The 23,182-nt window shown below is 45.8% G+C and overlaps 1 protein-coding gene across 1 annotated transcript; it reads left to right on the top strand.

Moving 5' to 3' along the window:
• The first annotated feature begins 16,559 nt into the window (after window positions 1-16,559).
• Window positions 16,560-21,770, top strand: C4H3orf80 (chromosome 4 C3orf80 homolog). The gene has a single exon (XM_070072596.2). It carries the CDS (start codon window positions 19,355-19,357, stop codon window positions 20,099-20,101), a length of 747 nt encoding a protein of 248 aa, XP_069928697.2. The 5' UTR covers window positions 16,560-19,354; the 3' UTR covers window positions 20,102-21,770.
• The last annotated feature ends 1,412 nt before the right edge of the window (window positions 21,771-23,182 follow it).

Raw genomic sequence — 23,182 nt, 5'->3', positions numbered from 1 at the left:
CTCTCTCTCTCTCTCTCTCTCTCTCTGCCTCTCCTCTCTCTGTGTAATTGTGACTTTCAAGTAAAATAAATAAACCTTTAAAAAAATCTGCAGAGCTGATACACTTGGAAACAGGAGACTCAGACTTCTATTAGACTCATCTGGAGGGCTTGCTAAACCACAGACTACTTGGGCTTACTCTGGAGTTTCTCATCCAGTAGATCTGGGGGCAGCCTGAGAACCAGCAATTGGAACAAGTTGCCAAAGGAACCTGATGCTGCCGGTCCAGGGATCACACTCTAAGGACCACTTGTCTGAAACTAATGTCTATCAATGGCTACTAGCTTGATCACACTCTTATTCCACTAACATGTAAACACCTCTGAAATGTCCCCTGTCATTTAGCAATCACACACATAAAAGTTGCCTCTGTCTACCCTGACACCATCATTCCTCAGGGCAGTGAGTGGGGGAAGGCAGGATCTAGGTTCTGTTTGTGTCTCACAATGCCTAGCACACTTTCTGCAAAGAGGGTTGCCTACATTTGCAATGAAACTAAATTCAAAATAGAGGAGACAGACTTAGTGACTTCAGAACTCAATTCTGTGATTTGGGAATTCAGACCTTTTTCCTCTCACATATCCTTTCATTCTCAGCATGTTCACTGTTCTGTACAAGACTGCTTGTTTTTTTTATTGCCAAAATCTAATGAACAAGGGTGACTATCATACTAATTTATGAAATAGAATTAGTCAAATTGTCGCTCCCCCTCTTCGTGGAGGAACGACACTGGACCCTGCGCTGTTCTTTTGTCTGCTCTGCCCTTCCCGGGTTTGCTGCTGGTCCTTCCCAGGTTGGCTGCTGACCCCTCCACCTCCGCGGAGGGGCAGGCCCCCCTGCCACTTTCCCCACTTCTGTGGGGGAGCGGCACACCGCCGGCCGGCGTTATCCGGATGTTCCTGGTGCATGTTGTCTCTCTCCTCCTTTATAGTCTCTTCCACCAATCCCAACTCTGCTACCCACACGCCGAGCACACTGTTCTCCTCCAATCAGGAGCAGGATCAGCTCCTGCAGGTTATTGGTCGAACTGGAGGCAGCTGTGTAGAAGTTGTTTACTCCTCTCCCAGCGCCATATTGTGGGAGAGCAGATGCATAGAATAAGTCTTAATTCCAGTAACCTAGTCTAGTCCGAGTTGCTCCCCACACAAATAAAAAATTTTGGTCATTTGGTACTGAAAAAAAAAATACCTCCATTCTGGCTAGGATCATTCAAAGGCTATATCTTAGACTTGGCCTCTGTTTTCCTCTCACCGCAGACACTGACTAGGTGTCCACTAAATCCACCTGCTCATCTCACTGTTGTATTTCCCAGCCTGTCTTGCAGTAAGATGTAGCATGTGCTGATTTCTAGTCCATGAGTCACATATTTAGCCATATGGCCCCACAAAACCACCCATGTGGGATCTCCATACTCTTGACCTTTCCACTGGCTTTAAACAAATTAGTGGATGAATTGGTAATAAGCTATATGTGATCCGAAAAAGGTCTGAATTCCCAAATCACTGCTTAGAGAAGAATTGCCCCAGTCAGGACCTGTTTTGAAATCCATAAGGGGTGGGGGGGGAGGGGCTACGCATCTGATGGTGAGCGTTTGGAGAGTCTGTTCTGGCCGTTAGCAGTACCTCAAGTAATTAATCTCACAGCCACAGCTCTTGGCCTACATGTGCCCAGACTGGGGAAATGGCCTTTGGATGCTCTCTTCAATCCCAGGTGATCATACCATAATGTCACTTTCTGCCATTGTCATATCAAGTAATTCATGAAGGCCTTTAAGCCAGCATGGATCACTCTTACCTTGTATTCCATGAGGCCACGTCCTCTGACCAAGGAGAGATGCTGACCACTTAATTTTATTACCTCTTTATAGACACAGCTATTCACTGGACACCCTGACATACCTCCACATTGCCAGGACTTCTGCAGAAGGAGTTCAGAGGGTTGGTCAACGCTCCCAAAGTCCCCAAACCTGTTGCATGAGTTTTGTTTGTCTCTGTTGACATTAAAGGTTCACATTCCCTGGAGCCCTCGCTCTGAGGTTTTCTCTCTACTGGTTCAAAAGGGCGCAGGACACTTGGGAGAATCTTATCGGTCTGGACTCTGAAGCTCCTAGTTAAGATCCTTAAGAGACCCCTCAAAGGCAGAAAAACTAACTGATCTGCTAGTGCTCTATGTGCTGTGCTGGACATTTTATGTGTCTTTTTAAATTTAGTATAATATAACCCTAATGATCAGGGAAAATGAGGTGCTGAGAGGCACCCTTTGTCCTTCCAATTCCAAAGCCTACGTTTTTCCCAGCATGCTATGTGACCTCTCTAAACAGTCCCAGAAACAATATCAGAAGACTCCAAAATCCATGTTTTTTTATTTAGTAAATATAAATTTCCAAAGTACAGTTTATGGATTACAATGGCTTTCCCCCACATAATTTCCCTCCCACTCGCACCCCTCCCATCTCCCGCTCCCTCTCCCATTCCATTCACATCAAGATTCATTTTCAATTCTCTTTATATACAGAAGATCAATTCACTATATATATTTAGTAAAGATTTCATCAGTTTGCACCCACACAGAAACACAGAGTGTAAAATACTGTTTCAGTACTAGTTATAGCATTAATTCACATTGGACAACACATTAAGGACAGATCCCACATGAGGAGTAAGTGCACAGTGACTCCTGTTGTTGACTTAACAATGTGACACTCTTGTTTATGGCATCAGTAATTTCCCTAGGCTCTAGTCATGAGTTGCCAAGGCTATGGAAGCCTCTTGAGTTCGCCGACTTCGATCTTATTCTGACAGGGTTATAGCCAAAGTGGAAGTTCTCTCCTCCCTTCAGAGAAAGGTACCTCCTTCTTTGATGGCCCCGTTCTTTCCACTGGGATCTCACTTGCAGAGATCTTTCATTTAGGTGCATGTTTTTTAATGATTTATTTATTTGAAAGAGTTACACAGAGAAGAAGAGGCAGACAGAGAGAGAGAGGTCTTCCATCCGCTGGTTCACTCCCTAATTGGCCGCAACAGCCAGAGCTACGCTGATCCAAAGCCAGGAGCCAGGAGCTTCTTCCAGGTCTCCCACCCAGGTGCAGGGGCCCAAGGACTTGGGCCATCTTTTACTGCTTTCCCAGGCCATAGCAGAGAGCTGGATCAGAACTGGAGCAGCTGAGACTTGAAACAGCACCCATATGGGATGCCAGCACTACAGGCGGCAGCTTTACCTGCTACACCACAGCACTGGTCCCAGAAATCCATGTTTTTAACCATCATACCCCCAGTACAGTTAAGGTAGAGTGTACCTACCTATTAAACTACATAACCCAGAACTGCCTAGCCAGGGCCAGGTACATAACTTGTCCCATGTGGTATAAAAAGAGTTGTCTGAGTAGAGTTGCTAGGAGAGCTTGTTAAGGCAATGAAAGACAATCCAGCACATTCATTTTTTTCTAATGGACTTATACATTTTATATTTTCCCTTCTTTCTTCCTTCCACATCTGGAATTCAGATGTGGTGTCTGGACGTGGAGTTGCTGTGTTGCAACCATGAGGCAACAAGATGACATCATAGAACTACTTACCAGCTCCCTTTCACCTCCCTCTAGGCTTATTTTAAATGACAGTGGGAGGGTGGCACTATTTATTTTATAAATAAAAATAAATATTTATTTTTTCTCATTTTAAATGAGAAAAATATAAATAAAACCATTTATTTAAGCCACAGTTCCTTCAGATTTCTTGGATGTTCAGACAAACAAGATTCTAAGTGTTCTTCCTTTGAGCTAGTCTAGTACAAAATCAGATATTTTCCAGTGGCTAAAGTACATATAGTACATACATAAAGTCCTGATTCCTTGTGCATCCCAATTCCTTGAGGCTCCTGAATGGAAGGTGACTGTGGGGCACGCAGGCGAGAGCCTACGACTGAATGAACACACCTAGGAAGGGTCATATTGCCTGTGGCACAACCTTTCCCCCGCCACTGAACCCCTGTCTGCCACTTCACTCCCAGCTTGCAACAAACCCTGCGTATGAAAGGACACAGAAGCACACTTACATACAGCACCTAAACCAACACACAAAGCACATGGGATCTGTCTATCACATGATGGTCATCCAGCCTCTCCCCTACTTAATTCAAACAATTCATCAAAATTCTCCAGCTATAGCTGAGTTTCCCGAATAGGCTTAACCTGTTTGTAATCACATCTAATCTAATTACACCTAATGCAAGTCACTCTTGCAGTAGTATTGGTGGAAGGCATTGCATTCTGCATGTCGTCTTCTTCTTTTTTTTTTTTAAGATTTATTTACTTTACTTGAAAGGTAGAGTAACAGAAAAGCAGGGGTAGAGACCGTGCATGAGAGAGAGAGAGAGAGAGAGAGAGAGAGAGAGAATCTTCCATTTGCTGGTTCACTCCCCAAATGGCTGCAACAGGCAGAGTGGGGCCAATCTGAAGAAAGGAACCAGAAGCTTCTTCTGGGTCTCCCACGTGGGTGCAGGGGCCCAAGCACTTGGGCCATCCTCTACTGCTTTCCCAGGCCATAGCAGAGAGATGGATCAGAAGTGGAGCAGTTGGGTCTTGAACCAGTGTCCATATGGGATGCCAGCACTTCAGGCAGTGGCTTTACCTGCTACGCCACAGCCCTGGCCTCTGTCATGTCTTCAAGAGCAATGACTATTGCTCAGGAAACAAGACTGAGCAATGAGAGAAAAATGCTAGATACATTGGAGACATTCAGGGATTCCCAGAAACAATCAGAGAGAGCATTTTCTCTGATTACTATGGTTGCGTAGTGAATCACCTCAAAGCTTAGATACTCCTGGGGGGCAAGTGTTGTGACATAGCAGGTAAAGCTACCACCTGTGGTGCTGGCATCCCATATGGGCACCAGTTTGAGTCCTATCTGCCCCACTTCTGATTCAGCTCCCTGCTAATGGCCTGGGAAAAGCAGCAGAAGATGGCCCAAGAGCTAGGGCCCCTGCACCCACATGGGAGACACAGATGAAGCTCCTGGCTCCAGGCTTTAGATTAGCCCAGCTCCACCCATTGCAGCCATTTGGGGGGTGAACCAGTGGATGGAAGAGTGATTCATTCCCTCTCTCTCTCTCTTTCCCCCTACGCCCCACGACGTCTCTCCCCCTCTGTAACTCCTTTCAAATAAATAAATATTAGAAAAACAAGAACAATAATTGTTCATCTCCACAGTTCCTGTGAGTCAAGATTTCAAATGGCACAAGCAAGGCTGGTTCGGATCTGCTCCTCAGTGTTCAGGGCCTTGGCTGGAAGATTCAAAGACAAGGAAGTAGGAAACCTCTAAAGGCTCATTCACATGTCTGGTGGTTGATGCTGGCTATTGGCTGGGGGCCCAGTTGGGAGTATCAATTAAAACATCCATGTGAGACCTCTTCATGTAGCCTGACATGATGTGTGGCCTGACATGTGGCTCCAAGGGCAAGCGTCCCAAGAGAGTGAGCAGGTGGAAGCTCTATTACCTATTAAGACTAGCCTTGGAAGTGAGCCTGAGTCACTTCTGCTGCATGCTTTTGGTATAAGGGGAGGTCCTATAAATCCCAGCTCTTGATGGAGGCATTTTAATTCTCAGCTGTAAAAGCACATGAAGTGAGCTAACAGATGAGATGGCCCTACTTTATACCAACGAGCAAGGACAGGAGTCAATGAACAGAGAAATGTGGTTATTGCCATAGGGCACTACTGACTCAACATTCTAGTATCTGTATGTTCAGACTGTTGCACCTGTTCTGTTCTTTAGACCATATGATCTGCTGTATACATTTCACTTTGCAGTGACCCACAGCTCTCAGTATCTTTTCCTGTCCCAACTCCTGCCTCAAACTGAAGCTCACAACTCCCTCTGTCTCCTTGGTGGAGCCAGTCCCTCCTCCCCAGGGATACTTCCTGCTCTCCTCCTTGCCTCCAGTGTTCTCCAGGCTCATAGAATCCAAGATACCATTTTTGAAACACCTAAATGCTTATATTAGCCCCAGTCAATGAGAGTTAATTTCAAGCACTGGAACAGTGTTATCTGAATATTCCATTCTCTGGTGTTCTTTTATGCATCTAATATTTAAGCGTAAACCTCAAATTATATCTAAAAGCACATATTGACTTACTGTAACTACAAACCCAAGATTCAGTAAACATGCTCAGAAGAGCTTGCCAAAATGTTACTTCTAAGGGCCTATTAAGCAGCTTTAATATTTTATTTTGGGTTATGCAGATAAAGTTTATAAACAAGATTGTTAAAAAATAATGGGGAAGAGAAAGCCTTTCTATCCCTTTCTCTATATCTCAGCCTAAGTCTCCACCTGATTGGGTAAGGACTGGGGCCGCTTCAAGCCTTGTTTTGTCCAGATTGATATAAAGAAGGCGCCTCCTAACCCCCTGGGGCTTCTCAACCATAGCCATCATCTACCTGGTCACTTTCCAAACATCATTTCATTGAATTCTCACAATGGTTCTGAATCATGATCACCATCGCATAAGTAGCAACACTAGGCTTTGAATCTGTCTGCCTAATTCTAAAATGTACCACTTTGGACCACTGCACTCCCTCTATCCTGACACCATGCAAAGGCCTGTTGGGCAGGGTCAGCAGCATGCTCACCAGGTAGGAGGTAGGCAACCGTCTCGCAGCAGATGGCTCATGGTGGTTTCCCTGCTGGGAATGAGAAGACCAGAGTTCAAATGCTAGCACTTCCTGTTGCGATACCCCTAACAAGTCATTCTTCTTTCATCTATTTTTTTCTAAATTTCCTAAAAATAATGTATTTAACAAACATCTACTATGCACCAAGCACTTTGGATTATGTCATTAATCTTTATAAAAATCTTTTAAATTAGATACCATTATCTAATTGTTGGATCTAAAGTCTCAGAGCCAGTGACAGAACTGGATTTAAACCCAGGTCTGTCTGACTCCATAACTTGAATTCCTAACCACCAGGCATAACTGTCTCTACCATTACTGTCCCGATCCATCTTGTTATTACAACAAATAAGATGATTCGTGTGCAAGCAGTGTGTAAATGTTAAACATGAAGAAAACGGTAGCTGTTATGATTTTGATTGTGACAGGAAAACTGTGCTGGGAAGAGGCTATGGACTCTCTGGGAATAGCTGTCTGCCTAAGAGGAGGAATGAGACGTCTGAGCCAGCACCACGCGTTCTCTGGAAGCACACAGACAGGCAGCCAGACGCTTTATTATTAGGTGGTTCCACTTAGCAGCATCCATTTTGTTCTGCTTTAAGAAAAAGTAAATCACTGTTAAAATGTCTTTCTGAACCGCTTTAATTATAGATTACCCTTGTCAATCTTTATAAAATTATGCCTTGTGTTTGAGGTTTATATATATGGAGAAGTGCTCAAAAGTAATTCCTTCTGTTTCCCAAGCATGTCACTTAAAAGTTCTTCTATTCACAGCTAGATCCCTTTCATTCTATTCTTGGGCTCATTTCTAATCTAACTGTCTAAAGGTAAATATCGTGGCTCCATGTTATTGACAGCTAAAATGTCACCTTAGTGACGTGGTCCTAGACTTTATATTTCTGCTCAGACTAGTTAACTTTAAGCAAAAACAGGGAAGGTCTGGCATTAAAAATGTACATTTACTTTTAAATAAATCTGCTTTTATTATTATAAGGTGAATTTTGGTTTTTTAAGTTATCTGAAGCTAAAAACCCCTTTTTTAAAGATTTATTTATTTGAGAGTGGGGCCATAAAAGAAGGAGGTACTCTGAAGGGAGGAGAGAACTTCCACTTTGACTATGACCCTGTCTGAATAAGATTGAAGTCGGCGAACCCAAAAGGCTTCCATAGCCTTGGCAACTCATGACTAGAGCCTAGGGAGATTACTGACGCCATAAACAAGAGTGTCAAATTGTTAAGTCAACAACAGGAGTCACTGTGTACTTACTTCTCATGTGGGATCTGTCCTTAACGTGTTGTTCAATGTGAAGTAATGCTATAACTAGTACTGAAACAGTATTTTTACACTTTGTGTTTCTGTGTGGGTGCAAACTGATGAAATCTTTACTTAATATATACTGAATTGATCTTCTGTATATAAAGATAATTGAAAATGAATCTTGATGTAAATGGAATGGGAGACGGAGCGGGAGATGGGAGGGGTGCGAGTGGGAGGGAAATTATGGGGGGGAGCCATTGTAATCCATAAACTGTACTTTGGAAATTTATATTTACTAAATAAAAGTTAAAAAAAGATTTATTTATTTGAAAGTTAGAGTTACACACAGAAAGAAGAAGAGGCAGAGAGAGAGAGAAATCTTCCATCTGCTGGTTCACTCCCTAATTGGCTGCAATGCCTGGAGCTGTGCTAATCCGAAGCCAGGAGCCAGGATCTTTCTCCAGGTCTTCCCAAGTGGGTGCAGGGGCCAAGGGCTTGGGCCATCTTCTACTGCTTTCCTAAACCATAGCAGAGAGCTGGATCAGAAGCGTAGCAACCGGGCCTCAAACTGGTGTCCTTATGGGATGCCAGCACTGCAGGAGCAGGCTTTACCCCCATACCACAGTGCTGTCCCCAAGAAACATTTTTTTTAAAATATTTATTTATTTATTTATTTGAAAGGCAGAGTTACAGAGAGGCAGAGGCAGAGAGAGAGAGAGAGAGAGAGAGAAAGAGAGAGGGAGGGAGAGGTCTTTCATCCACTGGTTCACTCCCCAAATGGCCACAACAGCCAGAATTGGGCCAATGGAAGCCAGGAACCTGGAGCTTCTTCTGGGTCTCCCACATGGGCGCAGGGGCCCAAGGACTTGGGCCATCTTCTGCTGTTTTCCCAGGACACAGTGGAGAACTGGATCAGAAGTAGAGCAGCCGGGACTCGAACCAGCGCCCATATGGGATGCCAGCACTGCAGGCCTTGGCCTAACCTGCTATACCACAATGTCAGACCCTAAAAAACACTCTTAACTGAAAGTGAGCATCTCATTCAAATTTCCTTGTGGATTTATTGAAGAAGGCACTTGCCTGTGTAGGCAAAATCTAGCCTGCGGAAAGTTAGCTTATACTGCAGAGCACTGGTTCCTCGCAGGAGTAACTGGGGTTTCAGTTAAGAAAAAAGGGAAGAATGTGGAGGATGTTCCCTGGTCATGCAGGTTGGGAAAATGCCAGTTTGTATTGATCCCTCTCAGAGCATCACAATATGAAAGATTCTGAAAGCCTCTGAAATACTGAAGTTCACTTGGCATTTCCCAAACTTACTTAACCATGAAGCCATTTTTCCAAACAATAGCATCCCATAGAATACATGTTCCGTGAGAATTTAATAAAGGTTGTCATAATTGATTCTGAAATAGAATGACTGAGGCACGTGAGCAAAGCACTTGAACTGGAGCAGACATTTAGTCTAGCAGTTAAGATGCTGTGAAGAACTTTGTGTCCCAAATCAGAGTACCTGGGTGCAAGGCCTGTCTCCAGGCCCTGACTCCGGTTTCCTCCTACCAATGTGGATCCTGGGAGGCAACAGTGATGCCTTTGAAATAACTATTTCCAGGCTCTCCCGTGCAAGAGTTGAGTTCCCAGCTCCTAGTTTTTGCCTGAATTGCAATGTTGCAGGTTTTGGGGGGAATGAACCAGTAGGAGTCAGTCTCAGTTTCTCTCTCTCTCTTTCTCTCTCTCTCCTTCCCTCCCTCCTTTTCAAATGAAGAAACCATTTTGAAAATATCCCTTGGATTCCCAAGACACACAATGCTAAGAAAATGTAGCAATCTAAAATATAGTTTCTCCATTGATATTATGTTGTGAAAGGAATTTGGTGATACAAAATAATACATCGATGGATAATTCATAACATATTCTTTTAAAAACCCTACAGATTTAGTGTTCTTCATTTATTTCACATCTTATTCCACAAAGAATTATGCTATAACTTACAACGTGAACAGAGAATCAAATTTTAAAAATTATTTAGAAAACCCAAGGTCATTAAAATAGAAACATAATTATGAAAAATACAAAAACAAAAGAGGGAAAAACATAGATTTTTAAAAATATTTATTTTTATTTATTTGAAAGTCAGAGTTACTCAGAAAGAGGAGAGGCAGAGAGAGAGAGAGAGAGAGAGAGAGAGAGGTCTTCCATCTGCTGGTTCACTCCCAAATTGGCCGCAATGGCCAGAGCTGCATTTATACAAACCCAGGAGCCAGGAGCTTCCTCTGGGTCTCTCACGCAGGTGCAGGGGCCCAAGCACTTGGGCCATCTTCTACTGCTTTCCCGGGCCATAGCAGAGAGCTGGAGTGGAAGTGCAGCAGCCACATCTCTAACTGGCACCCATATGGCATTCTGGTGCTTCAGGCCAGGGTGTTAACCCACTGTACCACAGTGCCGGCCCCTTTTTTACTTATTTAAAAGCTACACAGAGAAAGAGAGAGACAGAGAGCAATATTCCATCTGCTGGTTCACTCCCCAGATGACCTCAGCGACCAGGGCTGGGCCAGGCCAAAGCCAGGAACCAGGAGCTTCTTCCAGGTTTCCTACGTGGATGGCAGGGACCCAAGCACTTTAGCCATCTTCCACGGCTTTTTCCAGGCCACTAGCAGGGCCTGACTTCAAGGTCAATATTTTTATACTCTTCTTTTTACAGATGAGGAAATGCAGATCCAGAGATTAAATGGCCAAGGTCACACAGCTGGTACTAACATAATTATGGTTACTAGTAGCTGAGGCCAACTTTACATTTCCATGAGTGGGATAAATAGTTCCTGTCTTAGGCAGTAGAGGAGGCAAACACTACTCTGTGCAGTCTGCAGGAACGGGGAAATTGTGTAACTCATTATCTCTGCATCCTAGAACCGGACAAGGTGGTTCAGGCACATAATGTCAGGCAGGCTCCAACTAGGAAAACAAACCACTCTGAGTTTTTAAAACAGATGGAAATTCAATATAAGGAACTATTTCCACAGGCAGAGCTGAGAATCCACGAGGAAATGGAGAGGCAGCCTGGAGACTGGCAACTTTAGGAAGGAGGGACGTTCTTGTGGGAGCCTGGGGGAAGCCGGGTCCACAGCTGCCCTCCATGGGAGCCAGGAAGGAGCCGCCAGAGCCCCTGCCCTGGCTTTTTCCTATACCCCTGTTCCCCCCATTCCATCCCCCCATTCCATCTGGAGCCAGCCAGAAGTCCACTAACAAGGAAGTGCAGCAGCCAGGGATCAGCCAGCCTGTGAGAGGGGGCTGAGCTATAAAGGCTGAAGGAGAAATCTGATAGCAAAAGCTCCACAGGGGCCCAGGTACTGATAGCGGTTTACCTGAGAATTCCGTCTCCCAGTAACTACAGGAGGCAAACCGCAGGGTAAACAAAGGCTTGTCCTCTGAACTCCAGGTCGCTACAACCGCTACAACTGGGAGGCACCCCTCCACAGGCCTGAAAGAGGCCGCAGGTAAAAGTACTTCCTTCTGCGGGTAGCAGAATTTCACAATGGAAATACAAACAGATTCACAAGTGTTAGCAAAGCAACTCCATAATAAAGATGTGCTCGGCACCTGTTACGGACGGGTTGGCAGAGGTTCCCGGATGACGTTGCTCACGGCACTCTGGAGGCCTGCAGGGTCTTCATGAATGTGCTGCGTTCATTTTGTCCCAGCTGGGCCCCATCCGTGTAAAGTGATGCCTGTCAGATGGGATGATGAACACCGTGGGCCTGTGACCTGGGTGGAGCAGGATAGACCTTGCAGCAGGAGGTAACTAGAGGGTTCTAACAGCTAAACGGGAGTAAGGAAAGAGGGGCAGCAGACGAGCACATCTGAGAGCTCTGCCTCACGAATTGCTCCTAGAACAGAAGCCAGGCATTGGGGAGCTAGATTCAAACAACAGCACAGCAATGTGCAGGAGGCCACGTGGGTCCCGGGGAACCCTGTGAGCCCCCCAAAATCTAACATCCAAAGAGGGCCAGTACACAGAAAGACAGGAAGTACTGTGCTGCAGAGGCACACAGGCAGTCTACAGCCAAAAGCTCATTTCTGAAAATCCCAAGTTGTCTTAATCTGTTTTCTATTGCTAATGACACACTACCACGGACTGGCACAGTTATAAAGCCAAGAGGTTTATTTCAGCTCATAGTTCTGGTGCAAGCTCTAGGGGCTGCATCTGGTGGTGGCCTTCCTGCTTGTCAGAAGGCCAAGGCAGCACAGAACATTACTTGGCAAGAAATTGAGTGTGTGTGTGTGTGTGTGTGTATGCGTGTGTGTGTGTCTGTGCCCTCTTGGAAAGCTACCAGAAGGCATGATGGGGCTCCATGCTGATGACCCCAATGACCTTATCTAATACTACTCGTCTCCCAAAGGTCCAACATTTAAACATCATAATCAGATTGTTTCCATTCTTTCTTCTATTATTATTATTGTTATTATTTGAGAGGTAGAGAGGCAGATTGATCTCCCATGGCTGGTTCACTCTCCAACCCCACAACAACAGCCAATTCTGGGCCAGAGATAAAACTAAGAGCCAGAAACATAATTCAGGTCTTCCATGAATGTGGCAGGAACCCTATTACTTGAGCCATCACCAGTGCGTCCCAGACCGGCATTGGTGGGAAGCTGGAGTCAGAAGCTGGAGCCAGAAACCAAACCCAGGCACTCTGATGTGGGACACGGGCATCTTAACCACTAAGCTAACCCCTCTCAATGGGAATTCAACCCAAGTTGAAGAGGAAACAAACTGTCCTCAAACCAGAGCAGAGGTGTACATAACTACCTGACATGCAAGATAGAATGAGAATTGCCACAAATAGGAGACGGTGTTAAGACTGAGAAGAAAGAAGCATGACGTCCAGTTGGATAAGGTGGATTTAGGGAGGGGTAGATAAGGTGTCTCGGAGAGAAGGTGCCGCTGGAGCTGCATGTTTCTGGTTTTGACCTGTGGAGATGGGCAAAGGTCATTCCAATGGAGGCACTGCAAATGGAAGGGACAGCTCTACAAGAGAGGTCTGGGCAGCTGCATCAAGTGCTCATTTCTGGATGCAAAGGGTGCAGGAAGGAAAGGAGCAGAAAGAAAGGTGAGGCGTAGGATTAAGATTATACCCCAAGAGGCCACTGCAAATTCATGGTCACATAAATCCACAAAGAAAATTGTTAAAAGAAATTGGGGGGGGGGGAGGGGCGCTGTGGTGCAGTAGGTTAATCCTCTGCCTGCGGTGCCCGCATCCCATAGGGGCACTTGTTCTAGTCCCAGCTGCTCTCTGCTGTGGCCTGGGAAAGCAGTAGAAGATGGCCCAAGTGCTTGGGTCCCTGCATTGGTATAGGAAAACTGGAAGAAGCTCTAGGCTCCTGGCTTCAGACTGACTCGGCTCCAACCGTTGTGGCCATTTGGGAAGTGAACCCACAGAAGGAAGACCTTTCTCTGTCTCTCCCTCTCACTGTCTGTAACTCTACCTCTCAAATAAATAAATAAAATCTTAAAAAAAGAAATTTTGGATATTTTGAGTGTATTCAAAAAATTTTTAAGGCAGGTGCCTGGAAAGAGGGTTATTCCATCCATCGAACGTTAGAAGCAGAATACTAGGGAGATGGAACACAGCTCTGTTGCCCAGGGACTGTTGGCAGGGTCAAGGTCAGTGCCCTGCCTTGTAGGGCTGTAATGGTAAAGCCAGGGCAGGCTGCTGACCATGCGTTCACGTCACACTCCATGCGGGCTTACAGAGCACACTCAGAAGGAGGCTCTAACTAGCAATTCTTCCTTGTAGTGAAGAAGAGGAAAAGAGTACATACCTGGCTTCAAATTAGAATAATGGAGCCTAAGAATGTTTCACCTTATGAAATAATTTCATGCTATACCACTTTTCTGCCATGTGAGCATTTGGCTAGTACACCAGTCTACTGACAAATATTTTCTAATCTCAACAATCTGACCTTTTAAAAAAATATAAGTGAGAAAGAAATTAATTCAACTGACATAAGTGGAATTCTTACTTCAGTTGCTTTTGGAACTAAATACTTCTCACAGGGAGTGAACATTTGGCACAGTGGTCAAAACACTACTTGGGATGGCTGCGTCTCATTTCACAGTGCCTGGGCTCAAGTCCCATCTCTGTTCCTGATTCCAGCTTCCTGAATATGCCCACCCTGGTAGACAGCAGGTGATGACTCAAGTACTTGGGTCCCTACCACCCAGGTGGGAGACCTAAATCGAGTTCTGGGCTCCTAGCTTCAACCTGGCTGTTGCAGGCATTTGGAGAGTGTATCAGAAGATGGAAGATTATTTCTTTCTCTGTCTCCCTCTGTCTCTCCTTCTCTATAACTCTGTCTTTCAAATAAAAAATAAATCTTTAAAAGATAAATAAGTAAAAAATACATTTCTCATAATATTTATGGCTTAGTTCTTATATCATCAGGGCTAAAGTGAAAGTTGTCCATCTGTTCTACAAGATTGCCATGAGAAATTAACCGATAAATTGTTATAAAGCCAACATTTAAAAATAGAATGTTTAGCTCATTGATTAATAATATCGTCTATTCATAGATGTTTCAGGACTCAGTCTGTGCTAATTTTCCCAAGAATGTGAGTATGCCATTTAGAGTGATAGCATTAGATAACTTAGTTCATGGGTAAATATCAAATGTAATGAAGAGGGGGAGTTTATTTAGCTTTATTTGCATAAATATACATACAAATAGCTGGGCTATGACATTATTTTCTAAACCATTATCAATGGGTTACTGAAAGTGGCCACAAAATGGTAGAAACCAAAGTTTGATTTCTTCAAAGAATATCATTTCCCCATGGTCTAGAATAGAGTCCAGCTTGACCCTCATTTTCCTTATCATTGGCCTCTTTCTCCCTCAGGAGTTGTCAAGGGAAGACAAGGGCCTCCTCTCCAGGGTGCTGCCTTTGGCCTGGTCCAGGTCTCTGAGGGAGTGGGATATCCGCCTACTGTTTCAATGGACTTGGGTTTGTAAGCCTTGGCGTCCCGATGCAGCCCTGACACTAGTATACACTGTGATTCAGGCTCCTTAACCTACGTGCATCCGTGAAAAGGAGGAAGCATAACCTCCAGATTGCAGTAAGGAGAAAACAATACAATGACCATGGAATTTCTTTGAAAAGCCAAAAGGCCAAGCATAAATGTAGATCTTCTTTCCTGAAAATTACTTAACCTTTTATCTTTAACTTCAAGCTTGGGAGAAAGCTTTTCTATTTCCTGCTGTGCCTAATTGGAAAAAAAAAATACAAGCCTCTCACTTTGCCTTTTCTCCTACTAATAGCAAGTGACCTTTCATCACTAGCTTCCAGCTCATAAAGTTGAAAGAGGAAATCCGTACTCCACCCCAACTCAGGGCTGTCGGGTGGAAAGAACAGGCACGTTGCTGTCACTCTTCTGGTCTCCAAGGGGACACTGAGCTGGACCAAATACAAAGATAACAACAATAACATAAGCTGTTAGGCTCCTGCAGAGAACTGGCTTGGACTTAAAATTGGATGACAGCGGGGGTAGCTGGCTGCTACCAACGAGGATCTATGAGCACAATCACAAGCATTGAGATTGAAGTGACCCAGGTTTTGCCCCAAGCCTAACAAAGGACAGGGAAAGGGTCTTCCCACCTCAGGGACTTGTCGCCAAGAAGTTTCTTCTGCCTGAGAGTCCTTTCCTCTTTGCCTTGCGGGGCTTCTCAGGGCTGTCTTTCTCCGTGCTTGCGCCCAGTGTAAAATCTCAGAGCGCCCTGCAGGCTCTGCCATAAGCATCCATCCCTGGAATACCAACTAATTATTCTCACTGCCTGAGTAGTGTCAACTGTTCTCTCCCCATCCTTCAATAACCAACCTGAGGACAGGGGACAATACAGTCTGAAAAAAACTCCAAAACAGATTTTCTCAGACTGCACATCTTTTGTAGGTAGGCACATTTATGCAAATACATACAAGGTTCTTAATTTACCATTGCTCAGGAAGGACACACAGCAAATAAAGGGAAACCATGAAATGAAAGGGGTTAAGGAGCTAACAGATCCACTATAGCAACCTGGTAGGAAGGAACCATGCCCCATATCCTGAACGAGGGATCCTTTTGGACAGCTAGTTCGCAAGGTCCCAACTGCGATGCCTAGACATTTTGAATAGATAAGGAAGGGCAAAGCTATCGCTTTTCAGGCTTGAAGGCAGGAGTCACCAATGGTCAGCGCACATCAGAGAAGTTTCCTTCTGGACCAGTGTCACGGGACAGAACAGAACATTCTCAAGCTATCAGGACAGTTCCTGGGTGCACAGGTAAATACGACCCAGTTTTGCTATATTCTCTTTATTTTCTTCTGTTCTAAAAAAGTAAAAAAAAAAAAAAAAAAAACTACAGCTAATTTAGCATTCATTCAGATGAGCATAAGTAAGTCAGGAAGAGATAATTTTCAAAAAATATCATGAAGAACCAGAGCGAGGGAAAGCAGGTAAAGTTCTTAATCTTGCCCACGCCAGGCTTCATGAGAGGATGGTTTGCAGGTGAAACTCAGCCCCCTCCCACCAGGCTTCTTGTTTTCTCTTGCACTTATTAACACAATTTGGTGCAATTTTTTTTACAAAATGAGGTTTTATTTTAATTTTAATTTTTACACTGTGACTATTCTATGGAACTATGATTAAATTCCACCTCCCTCCCTAAGTGGCTTCAATTTATGACTTTCTGGGAGCTACATCTAACCTATTCATTTCTGTGTTAAGTACAAAGAAAAGAATAAGGATGCTGAGTAATGAAGATCATGTCTTTTTCTGGGGCTTTTAAAGCTATAGGATTTCATTTCTTTCCTGCAAAAGCTTGTACGCAATGAGTTACATTGCAAATAAAAATGAATTAAGTGAAACTGAGAGATCAGAGAATACCAAGGCACCAATTTTCCTGTAGAGGGTCTTTAATGGATGATGCTTTGGGACTATCAATTTGGAATGAAAAAAAATTAAATAAAACTCCATTTCATACTCATTTTTCAGACCTCATCCTTTTCTTTGTTTTCATATAACTACTATTGCTCAATGCTTTATTTTATATAAGATCTATATTATTTTACTATGGTCTGCAAATTTGCAAATAAACTAACTCTTTAAAGCAGATGGAAAAGAAACCATTTAAATGCTGTTTGTTTAGTGATTTCAAAATGACAACAGGCAGGACATTTTCTCCTACACATCACCAGCCATGCAACTCCCCCTTCATATTACCATTGCTGCTGCCATTGGCAGAGATTCTTAAACACATCAGATAATAAAAACGCAAAGAAGTCTTTGTAGTTTTTTTTTTTTCAATTTCACATTCAAAGCCCAATTCAAGCTCTGAAACCGCCTCACCCCTGAGATGTTTGAAATTCTATGATTTTCTTTTTCCTTTGGGAAAGTAAGAACAAGTCGTGATCAAAGAAGAAACTGCCCTTTCTTTCTTTCTCCATTTAGTAGAAGCTCAATGTACAAACCTGGGTTGACTGCATGCTAGGGAACAGTCTGTTTTTCTCTCCGATGTGGTGAGCACCTAACAGAGTTCTCTAAATGTAGAAAAATGTTGGGTGTAAATTGAGCAAAAGAACAGGTGAATGAAAGAGAAATATTGTCAATAGTCACTGCATTAAAATGCATATTTTTCATCCCATTATGTTGGTGCAGTCTGAAGCCATTGTCAATCAGGCTTTACAAAATAGGCCTAAGGTCTCCTCACAGAGACCTGGATCTAGGCACAGAGAGAATAAGGAGAAAAGCAAGCTTCCTTCCCGGAGGGACACTTAGAAGCTTCCCCACCAGAAGAAAGGAGGGTGAGGCAGAGACAGGTGCTCCCAGCAGCAGAGCACTACCAGCGTCTTAGGCTGGGCAATGACCTGACTCCTCCAACCACCCCCAAACTCCTTGGTGCGATCCCTCTCTTAAGGAGATAAGTGCAGGACATACTCCGAGGGAAATCTTGATGGTGAACAAGCCTCGAGTTGAACCTTGTTTGTCTCCAGAGCTTGCCTTTGTTGCTTGCTTTTTTTTCCTCTCGTTGACTATGATTTCCAGGGGTCCCAGTGTTAAGAAGTGGGGGAATGGTTGTCCATTTCAGACTGGCCCAGCTCCAGGCCTCTCCCTGCTGAGGCCCTAACCAGCTGCTTGACCCCTGTATGGATGTGACTGGGGGGGGGGGGGGGGTCAGTCAGGGACCCTGGGGAGCATCCTTCCTGGGTATACTGTGGGCTAAGGAACTTCTCCAGGGAGTGGTGACCGAGGGGCAAGGTAGACGCTGCTCCACAAGCTAAGTGCCAGCCCAGACTTCCTCTAGAATCAAACTTTGCAAACAAGAATAACCTTGAAAAAGACCCTTTAGACGCAGATCAATGCTCAGCAACGCTGCCAACCACTTAACTCCCCTCCTTTGACATTTCACAGATAATCTGCTAACCCAGGAGAAGGGGCCTCCTTTTACACCCCACCCCAAATCTCTGCTCTGTGCTCCAGTGCAGTGGGGGCTGGTCGGGTGAGCTGCTGGGCATACACGTACCCTCTTACCTTGGTCAACCCTGGTCACCTTCCCAGAGAACTTACCTATGCCCTGGGGTTATTTTGGTGATGCTGTGGTGCCCAAGGAATTCCCTCCAGTTCTGGAGGTTTGGGGAGGGGGAGAACCTGCCTGAAAGCAAAAGTATCCGGAAGCACCCCGCCACCCCCTCTCCCAACTCCAGAATGGCAGTGGGGCTGCACTAGCCATTAATGGCCATCATCCATTTTTAATCAGAAAGATCACAAGAAAGATGGTAAGCGTATCCCAGTAGCAAGTCAATTTAAATAACATTCCTGGGGAAATCCAATCACTTAAAACTGAGACATGTATGTGAGCGAGAGCCCCCGCGCGCGTCTGGCTGGGAACAGCGCGACGGCTGAATTAATCAAGATCAGGGGGCTCCCAGGCTGAGCGCGGGGCGTTAACCCTTCCACTCCCGGGGGGTGACAAGGTGCAGGGGCAGCAGTGCAGCTGGCCGCGACCAAGATGCCCCCAGCGGCCCCTCGCAGGCAGTCTCTGCCATTCGGTAGGCTCTGGACGCCTTGCGCCTAGCCCCTGCGACTGGGCGCGCAAGGTTAAGGTCAGAAGCTCCAGAGGCTTCACGGGCCGCTCGCAGTAGCCGCCTCCCGCAGCCTTGGCGTGCCTCGGGCTCCTCCTCCCTCCCAAGCGTGGCCAAGTGAGGGCTGCTCTGGCCGCGGGTAGCTGAGGCGCGGGAGGCGGCACGCGCGCGCGCGCGCGCGCGGGACCCGAGCGGAGCGCCTGGGAAGGGCGGACGGACAGACGGACTCCCCCCGCCCCCCGCCCCGAACCTCCTGTCCGCGTGTTAGCAGAGGTCTGAGCGGGCCATGTGGGGACCCGGGGTCACAACCGAGGGCCTATCGGTGGCGCCGGCACCGCCGCCGCTGCTGCCGCTGCTGCTGCTACTGGCACTGGCGCTGGTGGCGCCCTCGCGGGGCGGCGGGGGCTGCGCGGAGCTGGCGTGCGGCGAGCGGGAGCGCTGCTGCGACGCGGCCAACGCCACGGCGGTGCGCTGCTGCAAGCTGCCGCTGCACGCCTTCCTGGACAACGTGGGCTGGTTCGTCCGCAAGCTCTCGGGACTGCTTATCCTGCTCGTGCTCTTCGCCATCGGCTACTTTCTGCAGCGCATCATCTGCCCTAACCCACGCAGGTACCCGCGCGGTCAGGCGCGAGCCGGGCAAGGGCGGCCCGGGCCTCCGGGGGGCGCAGGGGCGCCGGGGGGCGCAGGGCCGCCCGACGACGACGACGACTCGCCGGCTCTCCTGCGGGACGAGGCAGCCGCCGGCTCGCAGGATTCGCTGCTGGACAGTGGCGGCGGCGGCCGGAGTCGGGCAGGCGGCGGACGCTCGGCGCCCTCCTGCGCCTCGGAGCACGAGCTCCGCGTGGTCTCGCCAGTCTTCCTGCAGCTGCCCAGCTACGAGGAGGTCAAGTATCTGCCCACCTACGAGGAGTCCATGCGGCTGCAGCAGCTCAGCCCTGGGGAGGTCGTGCTGCCGGTGTCGGTGCTCGGCCGCCCGCGAGGCAGTGGTGCCGGGGAGCCCGACGGCGGCGAGGGCCGCTTCCCGCTCATTTGAGCGCCCGGGGCCGCTTAGGGACCGCGCGGACGGTGAGGGGCTAGGGGCTGCGGGTGCACGCCATTGGCGGGGTGTCCGCAGCCCCCACCAACTGCCTCAGACCCCGCCTGGCACCCTGGCCTAGGCGCCCGTCGCCCCGCGGCTGGGTTAGGGTCGCTCTCCCCCGGGAGCTTCTGTGTCCCCACGTTTCATTCGGTTCAGGCAAATGCTGAGAGCACGCACGGCGGGGGCAGCGCGGCGAGGGAGCCCCGAGCGCCACTTGGAAGGAGGTCCCCGCCCTCTGCCTTCCCTCGTATTGTATTCACTTGCAAGTGCCTTCTTCCCGAAGCAGGAACACGTGAGCCCTTTGGTGCGTCGGGAGAAGGGCGGTTTTCTTTAGGGCCGAGAGAAAAGGCGCGCGGTGCCGCTCCTTTCCCTCCTCTGGCCTGGACGGATCGCGGTGTCCCGGGATGGGCGAGGGGCGAGGAGCCCACGACGGCGGCGGCCGGTGACCGCGGCGCGCGGAGCTGCGAGAGCGCCTGTCTTGGGGAGGACGTGCAGTTAGCTGCGGCACCTATCCAGGGCACAGCAACCAGGGAAATCCGTGACCGTACAATTAATTGGACTTTGGGTTTTTCAGTAACCGAGAAGGTATTGATATTTATTTGTCTGGTTTTTCAGTTTTCACCATGAATTGAACGCAGCAGGAAGGTATTTCAGCAACTTAATGGCATCACCATCATCGTCATCACTTTTTTTTTTAGAGCATTGATGTTCAGGAAATGGCCCACACCCTGTCACTGTTTGATAAAATATTGGACATTATTTCATTCAAGAAAGTGGCACGGTCAAACGAGGAGATGTGACATGAAAGACATGAAGGATATCTTATTTTCACTATTTGAGAAGAATATATTTTATTTTTAGTACCGTGGCATAATATATAACTTTTATAATAACTGTGTACATTATGCAGTCTTAATGGAGTCAGTCATCACATAGTTAAGTGTAGGAATAATTGGTACATGTATGCCATACCATGAAGCATGATGTCGTACACTTTCTCCTCCATTTGTCATTTGGAATATGTTCCACGTCATAATATAAAGCCCAAGGACCTGTGGCTTGTACCTTTCCTTTAAAGCCATAATTGTGCAGTGATGTGATGCAGAACGATTCGGTCAACCTATCTTAAGGGACAAAAACAAGTGTTTATCAATCCTGCCATTCCAGTGAACTGTCCTTCAAGCAAAAGGTAACAACATTTCATTGCATCGTGTATAATGTACATATGCCTGTTGTCTATGTACAGTGCACACTGTATGCCATGGCGTTATTACAGTCTATGATGAACATGAATAGAGTAAGAAACATTTCTCTGCTTGGGGAAGGGTGACTATTACATCAAGCAAGATTACACGTGGATCTAGAACGTTGTTCTTAGGACTGAAGAAGTCTGACAGTCCTAAGACATCCTAAGATATCTGACTTGTATAAAAAGAAAATGATTTGATTAATTTTAAAGGTGGGTTGAAAAAGTCTGTTAATTCTGAGAAATCTTGAAATGTCTGAGTTGTAATAAAAGAGAATCTTTTACTTTCAATTTCTAAAAGCTAATGAACTTGTCGTTAAAGAAAAATCATTTGAAATGTATTAAAACAGAAAACATTAAAATATTTCTCTGCGTAAATTTTATCAGATGTGTGATCATATGGTAGTGTATTAAAATATGGGATACGTATCTTTACCATTTAAAAACAGTTTAAGGCTATGCATTGACAAAAACATCAGCAGTTGAGACTACATGCATTGAGAATGGTACAAAATTTAATTAAATCAGTTCTATTGATGTTATTATTAATGTTATTCAAATACTCTAGCACTATGTTACATGTGATTAGCAATACTATCCACCATTCAAACACACTAGAGAGTTGCAGGATTCTTTTTTTTTTTTTTTTTTTTTGACAGGCAGAGTGGACAGAGAGAGAGAGACAGAGAGAAAGGTCAAAAGGTCATCCTTTGCCGTTGGTTCACCCTCCAATGGCTGCCGCAGCCAGCGTGCTGCAGCCGGCATACCACGCTGATCCGAAGGCAGGAGCCAGGTGCTTCTCCTGGTCTCCCATGGTGCAGCACCCAAGTACTTGGGCCATCCTCCACTGCATTCCTGGGCCACAGCAGAGAGCTGGCCTGGAAGAGGGGCAACCGGGACAGAATCCGGCACCCCAACCGGGACTAGAACCTGGTGTGCCGGCGCCGCTAGGTGGAGGATTAGCCTAGTGAGCCGCGGCGCCGACCCGCAGGATTCTTTTAAATAGTTTATTCCTTGAGGGTGTGCTGCTTTAGTCATTTCTTACATCATCTGTTTCTGAAACATCAACCTAAATATTCAAATATCAGTATATAAAGCATAGCCTGTGTGCTGTTATTGACATCTTAAAGAAAGGTACAACAAAATCCTATAAGAAAGACACTTGCAATAATGGATAAAGTATGTTTCCTTTGTAGCAACTGTGGAACCATTCTCTCCCTAAAATCCAGACTACCCATACCCTGGAAATTGTACTTTATATCAGTCATGCAATGAGTTCTTACTGAATTTTAAGATTACAACACATTTTCACTTGTATTTTTCCTGCCCAACCTGCAGGCTTTTATTGACTTCACTCAGTTCAATAGAAATGGGTTTGACTCCACTATAGTTATTTTTTTTTTTGCAATTCATTGATTTCCCAAGCACTATTTTGTTCAGGAATAATATTTTTTAGAAAAAAATTCTTTAAAACAACATGATTAGTGATAAATGAGCTTATATCCCGAAAACACACATAGCACTGGCCGTCCTAACAGGCACAGAACTTGTGTGTTCACAGTGCTGGAATATGTGGATAGAAGCATTTTTAAAGCAATAAGGGAAGCATCTTGAGTGTTTAGTTTTACAGACTACCTGGAAGTTACTTATGACATAGACACAAACTACTATATATAATTGTATGTGTTTGGTAATACAGAAAATATTATCACCTATAAAGAATTTATAATAAATTTTGATAATTTACAAATTATAATAATATCCTATATGTAGTTGGAGAACAGTCTCCA

Source organism: Oryctolagus cuniculus, chromosome 4 (genome assembly GCF_051225735.1).
Source record: "Oryctolagus cuniculus isolate XC-2025 breed Fujian yellow rabbit chromosome 4, ASM5122573v1, whole genome shotgun sequence".
Lineage (NCBI taxonomy): Eukaryota > Metazoa > Chordata > Mammalia > Lagomorpha > Leporidae > Oryctolagus > Oryctolagus cuniculus.
The sequence above is the reverse complement of the archived record's forward strand: the minus strand, read 5'-3'. Positions and strand labels throughout refer to the sequence as shown.

Bases quoted from the DNA above. Each gene is read 5' to 3' on its own strand.
- C4H3orf80 (XM_070072596.2), top strand. From the start codon at position 19,355: ATGTGGGGACCCGGGGTCACAACCGAGGGCCTATCGGTGGCGCCGGCA.